Here is a 12,892-nt window from a genome sequence, read left to right as displayed (position 1 = left end):
GGGCTCTATTGATATCTAGATCCCTATTGCAATAGCATCAATGTCCATATATTGATATGTAAAGACGACAAAAAAAATTGCAATAGCATCAGTATACATATATTGATATATAGAGCCTTTTTGCAGTAGCATCAGTGTCCATATATTGATATCTAGAGCCTTATTGCAATAGCATCAGTGCAGATATGTTGATATCTAGAGCCTTATTGTAATGGCATCAGTGCACATATATTGATATCTTGAGCCCTATTGCAATAGCATTGGTGCACCTTTATTGATATCTAGAGCCTTATTGCAATAGCATAGGTGTCCATATATTGATATCTAGACCCTTATTTGAATACCATCAGTGCACCTATATTGATATCTAGAGCCTTTTTGAAATACCATCAGTGCACCTATATTGATATCTAGAGCCTTATTGCAATAGCATCAGTGCATATATATTGATATCTAGAGCCTTATTGCAATAGCATCAGTGCATATATATTGATATCTAGAGCCTTATTGCAATAGCATCAGTGCATATATATTGATATCTAGAGCCTTATTGCAATAGCATCAGTGCATATATATTGATATCTAGAGCCTTATTGCAATAGCATCAGTGCATATATATTGATATCTAGAGCCTTATTGCAATAGCATCAGTGCATATATATTGATATCTAGAGCCTTATTGCAATAGCATCAGTGCAGATATGTTGATATCTAGAGCCTTATTGCAATAGCATCAGTGCACATATATTGATATCTAGAGCCTTATTGCAATAGCATCAGTGCATATATATTGATATCTAGAGCCTTATTGCAATAGCATCAGTGCATATATATTGATATCTAGAGCCTTATTGCAATAGCATCAGTGCATATATATTGATATCTAGAGCCTTATTGCAATAGCATCAGTGCATATATATTGATATCTAGAGCCTTATTGCAATAGCATCAGTGCAGATATGTTGATATCTAGAGCCTTATTGCAATAGCATCAGTGCACATATATTGATATCTAGAGCCTTATTGCAATAGCATCAGTGCATATATATTGATATCTAGAGCCTTATTGCAATAGCATCAGTGCATATATATTGATATCTAGAGCCTTATTGCAATAGCATCAGTGCATATATATTGATATCTAGAGCCTTATTGCAATAGCATCAGTGCATATATATTGATATCTAGAGCCTTATTGCAATAGCATCAGTGCAGATATGTTGATATCTAGAGCCTTATTGCAATAGCATCAGTGCACATATATTGATATCTAGAGCACTATTGCAATGGCATCAATGCTATTGCAATAGTGCTCTATATATCAATATATATTGCAATAGGGCTCTATTGATATCTAGATCCCTATTGCAATAGCATCAATGTCCATATATTGATATGTAAAGACGACAAAAAAAATTGCAATAGCATCAGTATACATATATTGATATATAGAGCCTTTTTGCAGTAGCATCAGTGTCCATATATTGATATCTAGAGCCTTATTGCAATAGCATCAGTGCAGATATGTTGATATCTAGAGCCTTATTGTAATGGCATCAGTGCACATATATTGATATCTTGAGCCCTATTGCAATAGCATTGGTGCACCTTTATTGATATCTAGAGCCTTATTGCAATAGCATAGGTGTCCATATATTGATATCTAGACCCTTATTTGAATACCATCAGTGCACCTATATTGATATCTAGAGCCTTTTTGAAATACCATCAGTGCACCTATATTGATATCTAGAGCCTTATTGCAATAGCATCAGTGCATATATATTGATATCTAGAGCCTTATTGCAATAGCATCAGTGCATATATATTGATATCTAGAGCCTTATTGCAATAGCATCAGTGCATATATATTGATATCTAGAGCCTTATTGCAATAGCATCAGTGCATATATATTGATATCTAGAGCCTTATTGCAATAGCATCAGTGCATATATATTGATATCTAGAGCCTTATTGCAGTAGCATCAATGTCCATATATTGATATCTAGAGCTTTATTGCAATAGCATCATTGCATATATATTGATATCTAGAGCCTTATTGGAATATTATCAGTTGCCATATATTGATATCTAGAGCCTCGTTGCAATAGCATTGATATCTTGATTCCTATTGCAGTTGCATCAGTGTACATATATTGATATCTAGAGCCCTATTGCAATAGCTTCAGTGTACCTATATTGATATCTAGAACCTTATTGCAACAGCATCAGTGCACCTGTATTGATATCTAGAGCCTTATTGCAATAGCATAAGTGTCCATATATTGATATATAGAGCCTTATTGCAATAGCATTGATATCTTGATCCCTATTGCAGTAGCATCAGTGTACATATATTGATATCTAGAGCCCTGTTGCAATAGCATCATTACATCTCGCCCATATTTAAACCAGTTTAGATCTACATTTCTCCCTATGGTCTTGTGGCAATAGTGTTGGGACATGCAACCCATGCCTGAGCCCATTTGGACTGCATGTATATATCTGTGGCCGTTGGTGTTTGCAAGCCGTTGTCCCTCCGTTCTCTGCCTAGGGTTCTGGTTCAGCCCTGAGTGCGAATTTGTCCGGCGCTGCCTGGCGCAGTCCCAGGAAACGGTGGAAGGGAGGGTCCGCGTGAGCGTCTTCAAGGGCCAGGCCTCCATCCTGGGAAGGGACTCTGCCGTTTCCTTGTACAACCAGGAGCTGGTCAGGTAACACCTCTCCCTCTTCAGATCTGAAAAACAAGAATCAAAACATGAACATGAATCCAGAAAATTCCATAACCAAAACTCCCAAGAGCTTAGACGAGAACCAGGACGAGATATCTTCACCGCTTCGCAGTGTTGCCTGATCTGAATTCCCAAAGACGCACTCCCTACTTTAAGGGCTGCAAAACATGAAATCATTTCTTTGACCTTGGCTTTCTGGCTTGTGAATTTTTCTCTTTGCTTCCTACTCACGAAGCCTCCTTGATTTCCTGAGCTTGATGTTTTCCTTCCTAAGATCGAGCCTGATATCTCTGTCTAGCCCAGAAACGCACTCCCTGCTTTAAGGGCTGCAAAACATGAAATCATTTCTTTGACCTTGGCTTTCTGACTTGTGATTTTTTCTCTGTGCTTCCTACTCACGAAGCCTCCTTGATTTCCTGAGCTTGATGTTTTCCTTCCTAAGATCGAGCCTGATATCTCTGTCTAGCCCAGCTGTTCCCTCAGACACGCAATCTTGGTCTTCCAGGTCTTTATCCCAGCTTAAGCTGTACCTATTTATCTACTCACATTGCTGTTTTCAAAACTGCTAGGTAGGCAGAAGCAGGGCTGAAGGCCAGGAGCTCAGCCTGACCCAGGTTTTGAACTGTCAACCTTTCGCTTGGCAAGATTTACTACAGTTGGTGGTTAACCTGCTGTGTTAAAGCCCAGCCAAAGCTGTAAATGTATCATAAATTAATCCGAATCAGAAACATAAATGTATTCGAATCTGATTTGAATCAGAACCATAAGCATATCCGAATCGGAGCCATAAACGTCTCCAAACCAAAGCCATAAATCTATCTGAATCAAAGCCCTAAACATATCTGAATTAAAGCCGCAAATGTATCTGAATCAAAGTTGTAAACATGTCCGAACCGGAGCCACAAATGTATGCAAATTAGAACCGTAAACATATCTGAATCTGATCCTTAAATACTGTATATCTGAATTGAAGCTGCAAATGTATCTGAATCAGAGATGTAAACGTACCCGAATCAGAGCCGTAAACATATCCATAAATGTATCCGAATCAGAGCCGTAAAAGTATCCAGATCGAAGTCCTAAACGTATCTAAATCAGAGCTGTAAACACAGGCATAAATATATCCGAATCAAAGCCGTAATTGTATCCAAATCAGAGCCATAGGCATATCCGAATCAAAGCTGGAAACGTATCCAAATCGGAACCCTAAAAGCATCCGAATCGGAGCTGTAAACATAAATGTATCCGAATTGGAACTGTAAATATATCCGAAGCAAAGCCGTAAATGTATCCAAATTGGAGCCCTAAAAGTATCCAAATAAGAGCCATAAACATATCTGAATCGGAGCTGTAAATGTATCTGAATCGGATCAGTAAGTGTATCCGAATCGGAGACATAAAAGTATCTGAATCTGAGCCCTAAATGTATCTGAATCAGAGCTGTAAACATAGCCATAAACATATCAGAATCGGAGCTGTAAATGTATCCAGATCGGAGCTATAAGTGTATCTAGAGCCTTAAAGATATCTGAATTTGGAGCTGTAAGTGTATCCGAATCAGAGCCATAAGTATAGTGGAATCAGAGCCGGAAAAGTATCCGAATCGGAGCCCTAAACATATCTGAATCAGAGCTGTAAACATAGCCATAAATGTATCCGAATCAGAGCCATAAACATATCTGAATCGGAGCTGTAAACATAGCCATAAATGTATCCGAATCGGAGCCCTAAACATATCTGAATCGGAGCTGTAAAAAGTATCCAGATCAAAGTCCAAAATGTATCTAAATCAGAGCTGTAAACAGAGGCATAAATATATCTGAATCAGAGCCATAATTGCATAGTAATCAGAGCCATAAGCATATCTGAATCGGAACTGTAAATGTATCCAAATCGGAACCTGTAAATGTATCCGAATCAGAGCCATAAAAGCATCCAAATTGGAGCCCTAAACACATCCGAATCAGAGCTGTAAACATAAATGTTTCCGAATTGGAGCTGTAAATGTATCCGAATCGGAGCCTTAAAGATATCCGAATCAGAGCTGTAAATATATCCAAATTGGAGCTGTAAGTGTATTGGAATCAAAGCCGTAAATGTATCCAAATCAGAGCCATAAGTATCCGAAGTGAAGCCATACATGTATCCGAAATGGAGCTCTAAAAGTATCCGAATCGGAGCCCTAAACATATCTGAATCAGAGCTGTAAACATAGAATCAGAGCCATAAACATATCGGAATCAGAGATGTAAATGTATCTGAATCGGATTCGTAAGTGTATCCGAATCAGAGCCATAAAAGTATCCGAATCTGAGTCCTAAATGTATCTGAATCAGAGCTGTAAACATAGCCATAAACATATCAGAATCGGAGCTGTAAATGTGTCCGAACTGGAACCGTAAACGTGTCCGAACTGGAACCGTAAACGTGTCCGAACTGGAACCGTAAACGTGTCCGAACTGGAACCGTAAACGTATCCGAATCAGAGGCGTAAACATAGCTCTAAATATATCTGAATCAGAGCCGTAAACGTAGCTGTAAATGTGTCCGAACTGGAACCGTAAACGTATCCGAATTGGAGGCGTAAACGTATCCCTAAATACATCTGAATCAGAGCCGTAAACGTATCCGAATCGGTTTAGATCCCTCGGAATAAATGCCAAGCGATCCCTTCTATTTACTTTATTTTATTTCCGATCTCTTGGAATAAACGCCAGGCTATCCTCGCTTGGATTTGACTTGCGATCGGTCGAAGGAGCGTCAAATTATCCTCCTTTTCCCTTTGCGGCCTAATCATCCCTCCCCAACCCGTCATTACGCTCTTTGAAACGAATAATGTCAAAAGGAAAATAGAAATAAAAAGAAAGCGCGGTGGCGCATTTTGCGCAGAGAGAGAGAGACGGGGGGAGAGCGGGGCACTTATCCGCCCGGTGTGCCTCCATCCATTTCCTCTATTTTTCTCATTCTTTTCCCTTTTTTCCCCTTTGATTTTCCTATGTTTCGAAAGGGGCTTTGAGTGACGGCGCGAGAGGTGCGCCGATCGCGCGGCGCCAAAAAGTGCCTCCGCCGCACAGTCGGTAGAAAGTAACATAATTATAGAGCAGGTCGCCGCCACACGGATGAGCAGGAATAAAAAGCAACCCGAGGGCTGGCCGGCGCTTTCTTGCTTTTCTTCGCTTTGCTTTGCTTTCTTTTCTTTCTTTCTTTTCCTCCCTCCCTCCCACCGCCGACCCATCGTCCCCATCTTCTCCCCAAATCCTTTTTAATAAATTAAGGAAGGAAACGGAAAATAGTATTTCGCACTTTTGGGTGATGGAGGAGAAAAGTTAGGATTTTCTTTCATATCTATCTATCTATCTATCTATATATATATATATATATGTATATGTATATATTCATATATATATATATATATTCTTACACACATAGACACACACGTATGTATATGAAAGAATATATGTGTGTGTATGTATATATGTGTATGAAAGAATATATATATATAAATGCGGAAGAATATATATATACATACATACAAAAGAATATATATGAGGAAGTGTGTGCATATATATATACATATATATATGAAAGAATATTTATATATATATGAAAGAATATATATATATATATATATATATATATATCCCGAAGAATACATATATAAATATTTATATATATTTATATGAGAAAGAATACATATGTATATGAATATATATATATATATATATATATATGAAAGAATATATATGAGGAAGTGTATATATATGTATATGGAGAAAAAAAGTTAGGATTCCCTTTCATATGCACATGTATACACAGACAAATATATATATGTGTGTGTATGTATGTCTGTGTATACATGCGCATATGAAAGGGAATCCTAACTTTTCTTTTCCATATACATATATACACAGACACACCTACCTATACATACATGCATATACACACATACACATATACACATGGTATCTGTGTATGTGCATGTGTATGTGTATATATATATATGGTATATATCTGGTGTTTATATGGTACGTATAAAATGTGTGTATACATATATAAGGTATGTATGCATCTATAAAATGTGTGTGTGTGTATATATATATAGTGAGTGGGTGTGTATATATGGTACATGTTTGTATGAAAATGGTGTGTGTAGTGAGTGGGTGAGTATATCTGGTACATCTGTGTGTGATATGTGTGTGTACGTGTATATGGTATATGGTGTGTGTATGTGAGTGAAATAAAAGTTATTTCCTTCTCTCATATATGTATATGTGGTGTGCATATTTGTGTGTGTGTGTATATATATATATGTATGTATATATGTGTGTGCGTATATAGAGAGAGAGACACACACACACATGCACACCACATATACATTTGTGAGAGAAATAATAACTTTTATTCTGTATCACCCCAAAAGTGCAAAATAGTATCCATATATGTGTGTATGCATGTTTATGCATATATATATATATATACACACACACACACACACATATATATATGGCCTGTGTGTATATATATATGTATGTTTATGCATATATATGATGTGTGTGTTGCATGTATGCTTATGCATATATATATATATATATATATATATATATGAATGATGTTACGGCGCTCCATGCAGTCATGCCGGCCACATGACCTTGGAGGTGTCTACGGACAACGCTGGCTCTTCGGCTTAGAAATGGAGATGAGCACCACACCCCAGAGTCAGACATGACTGGACTTAATGTCAGGGGACTACCTTTACCTTTACTATATATGATGTGTGTATATATGTGTGTATGCATACATATATGTGTGTGTGTGTGTGTGTGTATACATCTTTATAAAGGGTTGGGGTCTCCTTCTCTGGATGTGTATTCTAAAAGGGGTTTTTCATGAGCCGGCAATCTCCTGCATCAGGCGGAATGGGGTTAGGACTAGATGACCTCAGGGTGCCCCCTTAAAAAACCGAGGATTGTTTACAGTCTCTCAACTTCTTCCTTCCTTCCTTCCTTCCTTCCTTCCTTGCAGCATGGACGTCCAAGGGGATTACCAGCCGTCGGATGCCACTGGGTTCATCAACATCAACGCCTTGAGGTTGGTCCCTGCACAAACGGGGTCAGCCTGGATGGCCTTTGGGGTCCCCTTTCAGATCAAGGAGTTGCCTTGCTTCCATCCACCCTTCCTTCCATCCATCCATCCATCTGCCTGGTTTTCATTATTTACCTGTCACCTCCCTATTGAAAGCGTATGTGGGGGGGGGGGGGGGGGGGTAAGAAAGGGAAATATGACACATTTACTTAATGGGCCCCTTCCGCCCCCTTCCTCCCCTTGAGCCGCCTGTTAACCGCTTTGTTCGGAGCCCTAATGCACACCGTTTTATGCCTTTCTGAGGGATTAATTACACCACCGTCAGGTGTTTGGAGGACGGGGAGACGTCGAAAATGCAGATGAAATGCCCATTGTCGGGGTCGTAATTGCAAGCTTTCTTTCCCTTCCCAAGATCCAAGGAGGGGAAAGGCAGGGTTTTTTTTTCTCCTTGGTTTTGCAGGCCGAAATATTATTTTTAATATTCATTTTAATAATAATAATAGGGCATTAATATTGATTGTTATTAAATTAATTAATTAATAGATAATAATTGCAAGCTTTATTTCCCATTCCAATTATTCCAATTATTCCAATTATTCCAATTATTATTATTATTATTATTATTATATTCATTTTAATAATAATAATAATAATAATAGTCCATATTTTCCTCCCTGGGTTTTGTAGATTGCATTATTATTATTATTATTATTATTATTATTATTATATTCATTTTAGTAATAATAATAATAATAATAATAATGGGGCAGTAATAATGATTATTATTGAAATTATTAATTAAGTAATAATAGATAATAATTCCCTTCCCAAGATCCATATTTCCTTCCTTTGGTTTTGTAGATTGAATTATTATTATTATTATTATTTTCATTTTAATAATAATAATGGGGCATTAATAATGATTATTATTGAAATTATTAATTAATTAATAATAGGTAATTACAAGATCCAAAGAAATTCCATATTTTCCTCCCTGGTTTTGCAGATCAAATAATAATAATAGGGCATTAATAGCTATTATTGAAATTGTTGATTAATTAATAATAGATAATAATTGCAAGATCCAAGGAAAGTCCATATTTTCTTTCCTTTGGTTTTGCAGATCGAATTATTATTATTATTATTATTTTAATAACAACAAGAATAATAATAATGGGGCAGTAATAATGATTATTATTGAAATTATTAATTAATTAATAATATATAATAATTGCAAGATCCAAGGAAAGTCCATATTTTCCTTCCTTTGGTTTTGCAGATCGAATTATTATTATTTTCATTTTAATAATAACAACAACAACAACAATAATAATAATAATAATAATAATAATGGGACAGTAATAATAATTATTGTTAAAATTATTAATTAATTAATTATAGATAATAATTGCAAGATCCAAGGAAAGTCCATATTTTCCTATTATATTCAGTTTAATAACAACAACCACCACAAAACAACAACAACAACAATAATAATGGGGCATTATTATTATTATTATTGTTAATGTATCTGAATTGGAGCCATAAACATACCCAAATTGAAGCTGTAAAAGAGCTCACCCTGATCTGGGCTTCGAACTATCAACATTTCGGTTGGCAAGATTTACTGCAGCTGGCGATTAAACATTTTCCCAAATGACCAGCCACTGCCAGAAGGGACAGACAGTTTCATCTATGCTGACGATCTCACCATCACCACCCAATCAGGGAGTTTTGAAATGGCTGAACAGAAGCTCTCCAAAGATTTAGGTGCTTTTACATTTACACATATGGCCAGCCACTGCCAGAAAGGACAGAGAGTTTCATCTATGCTGATGATCGTGCTATCACCACCCAAGCAGGGAGCTTTGAGATGGTTGAACAGAAGCTCTCTGAAGGTTTAGGTGCTCTTACTGCCTATGACAGGGAAAGCCAGCTTACTCCATCCATGTTTAACATTTACACAAATGACCAGCCACTGCCAGGAGGGACAGAGAATTTCATCTATGCTGACGATCGTGCCATCACCACCCAAGCAGGGAACTTTGAGATGGTTGAATAGAAGCTCTCCGAAGCTTGAGGTGCTCTTACTGCCTATGACAGGGAAAGCCAGCTTACTCCATCCATGTTTAACATTTACACAAATGACCAGCCAACTGCCAGAAGGGACAGAGAATTTCATCCGTGCTGACGGTCGTGCCATCACCGCCCAAGCAGGGAGCTTTAAGATGGTCGAACAGAAGCTCTCTGAAGCTTTAGGCACTCTTACTGCCTATTACAGGGAAAGCCAGCTTACTCTGTCCATGTTTAACATTCACACAAATGATCAGCCACTGCCAGAAGGGACAGAAAGTTTCATCTATGCTGACGATTGTGCCATCACCACCCAAGCAGCGAGCTTTGAAATGGTTGAATAGAAGCTCTCTGAAGCTTGAGGTGCTCTTACTGCCTATTACAAGAACAACCAGGTTGCTCCATCAAGGTTTAACATTTACACAAATGAACAGCCACTGCCAGGAGGGACAGAGAGTTTCATCTATGCTGACGATCGTGCCATCACCACCCAAGCAGGGAGCTTTAGAAATGGTTGAACAGAAGCTCTCTGAAGCTTGAGGTGCTCTTACTGCCTATTACAGGGAAAACCAGCTTACTCCATTCATGTTTAACATTTACACAAATGGCCAGCCACTGCCAGAAAGGACAGAGAGTTTCATCTATGCTGACGATCATGCTATCACCACTCACGCAGGGAGCTTTGAGATGGTTGAACAGAGGCTCTCTGAAGCTTGAGGTGCTCCTACTGCCTATTACAGGGAGAGCCAGCTTACTCCATCCATGTTTAACATTTACACAAATGATCAGCCACTGCCAGAAGGGACAGAGAGTTTCATCTATGCTGACGATCATACCATCACTGCTCAAGCAGAGAGGCAAACCTTATTTTTCTCCTTCAAGACTTCAAAAGTCCGAGGATGGCTTAATAATAATAATAATAATAATAATAATAATAATAGCAATGGCTTGAAGAGATGCATTCTTTTCTATTGGGTAAAATACAATATTAAAAAACACATTAATAATTATTGCATTTTTCTCCCGATTTTTCCAGATTGAAGGAATACCATCGGCTCCAAAGCAAGATCAACGCGGCACAGAATTGATGCCATCCTCGTGCGTCTTTAGACACTTCCCCCTCATTTTAATTTTATAATAATAATAATTTTAATATTAATTAATTAATTAATGCAAAAAAAAATCCAGAAATGGCTGGGAGAGAGATGCATTCCTTTGCATTGGCATGAATGATAGATTTCTAAATGCATTACTTTTTACTCCATCGGGCCTTTGATGTCCTTCTTCGTCATGCCGTTGTTCCCGGCCGAACGAGCGCCTTTGTAGTTTGTGCCGGGGTTTAAGTGCCTCCGAAGGACACGCTGTTTATTCCTCCCTTTCTCTCTTTTTTGTTGTCTCGAGGAAGAATTGGGTTGGATGGGACCCAAACCTCGGAAATGGGGCGAAATAATGAGAAATAGCAAACAATTCCACCCTTTTAGTGATCCCCATTAAAAGCATACCACGAGGGCTGGCTTTCGCGTGCGGTTTTTCTTTCATGACTGGCTTGTAAGTTTATTTTCCTGTAGTTGCAAATGCTCTCTGGTTGGAATTATTATTATTATTATTATTATTATTATTATTATTATGGTATTAGGAATCATACCGTAGGGTTTCCCTGGAGAACCTTCCAAATGCCGGCTGCATCCTCTCCAAAGTTGTCTATTCTTTTCCACGAATAGCTTGCACCCTCTTCTACGAACCACAGAATTGTAGAATCCTTAGAGTTGGAAGGGACTCCCAAGGGCCATCCAGCCCAACCCCCTTCCAATCCTTCCCGACAGAGGGCCATCCAGCCTCTGCTTAGCAATCTCCAGAGAAAGAGATAGATCGATAGGATAGATAGATCGATAAGGATGGCTGGATGGATCAGTCGATAGGAAGGAAGATAGATAGATAGATAGATGGATGGATGGATGGACGGACGGACGGACGGACGGACGGACGGACGGACGGACGGACGGACGGACGGACAGACAGACAGACAGACAGATAGATCTCTTTCTTTGGAGACTTATGTAAACAGGATTAAATGGATAGATAGATAGGGGTCAACGGATGGGCGGATGGATGGAAAGGAAGGGAGGGAGGAAGGGTGAGTGGATGGGTGGATAGATAGATAGATAGATAGATAGGATGGGTTGGTAGGTAGGTAGGTAGGATGGAAGGCAGGCAGGCTGGATGGATGGATGGATAGATAGGAAGGATGGATAGAAAGAAAGATAGGAAGGATAGATGAATGGATGAATGGATGGATAGATAGATAGATAGATAGATAGATCGATCAATAGATAGATAGGAAGGATGGGTAGGTAGGTAATAGGAAGGAAGGCTAGATAGGAAGGCTAGATGGATGGGTGGATGGATAGGAAGGATAGATAGATAGATAGGAAGGAAGGAAGGAAGGAAGGAAGGATAGATGGATGGAGGGATGGATAGATAGGAAGGATGGGTAGGTAGGTAGGTAGGTAGGTAATAGGAAGGAAGGAAGGATAGATAGGAAGGCTAGATGAATGGATGGATGGATAGGAAGGATGGATGGGTGGATGGATGGATGGGTAGGTAGGTAGATAGAGATAAGAAGGAAGGATGGATGGATGGGTAGATAGATAGTTAGATAGGAAGGAAGGAAGGAAGGAAGGAAGGAAGGAAGGATGGATGGATAGATAGGAAGGATAGATGGATGGATGGGTAGGTAGGTTGGTAGATAGATAGATAGATAGATAGATAGATAGATAGGAAGAATAGATAGATAGAAAGATAGATAGAGCTCTTTCTTTGGAGTCTTATATAAACAGGATCAAATGAATAGATAGATAGATAGATAGATAGATAGATAGATAGATAGTGACAGACAGGCAGGCAGGCAGGCAGGCAGGCAGGCAGACAGACAGATAGATAGATAGATAGATAGATCAATAAATAGATCGATAGATCTATTTCTTTGAAGTCTTATATAACCAGGAT

At 38.4% G+C, this 12,892-nt stretch overlaps 1 protein-coding gene across 1 annotated transcript in view; it reads left to right on the top strand.

Annotated features, from left to right (window-relative positions):
- Positions 1-11,393, top strand: part of ASS1 (argininosuccinate synthase 1) — a 55,990-nt gene extending 44,597 nt beyond the window's left edge. Inside the window, exons 13-15 of the mRNA XM_067471781.1 lie at positions 2,557-2,713; positions 7,754-7,819; positions 10,923-11,393. Of these exons, the coding sequence (XP_067327882.1) occupies positions 2,557-2,713; positions 7,754-7,819; positions 10,923-10,974 (275 nt within the window). The 3' untranslated portion in view covers positions 10,975-11,393. The remainder of the gene's footprint in view (positions 1-2,556; positions 2,714-7,753; positions 7,820-10,922) is intronic.
- Positions 11,394-12,892: the final 1,499 nt, after the last annotated feature.

The sequence above is a fragment of the Anolis sagrei genome, chromosome 11, assembly GCF_037176765.1.
Source record: "Anolis sagrei isolate rAnoSag1 chromosome 11, rAnoSag1.mat, whole genome shotgun sequence".
Lineage (NCBI taxonomy): Eukaryota > Metazoa > Chordata > Lepidosauria > Squamata > Dactyloidae > Anolis > Anolis sagrei.
The sequence above is the reverse complement of the archived record's forward strand: the minus strand, read 5'-3'. Positions and strand labels throughout refer to the sequence as shown.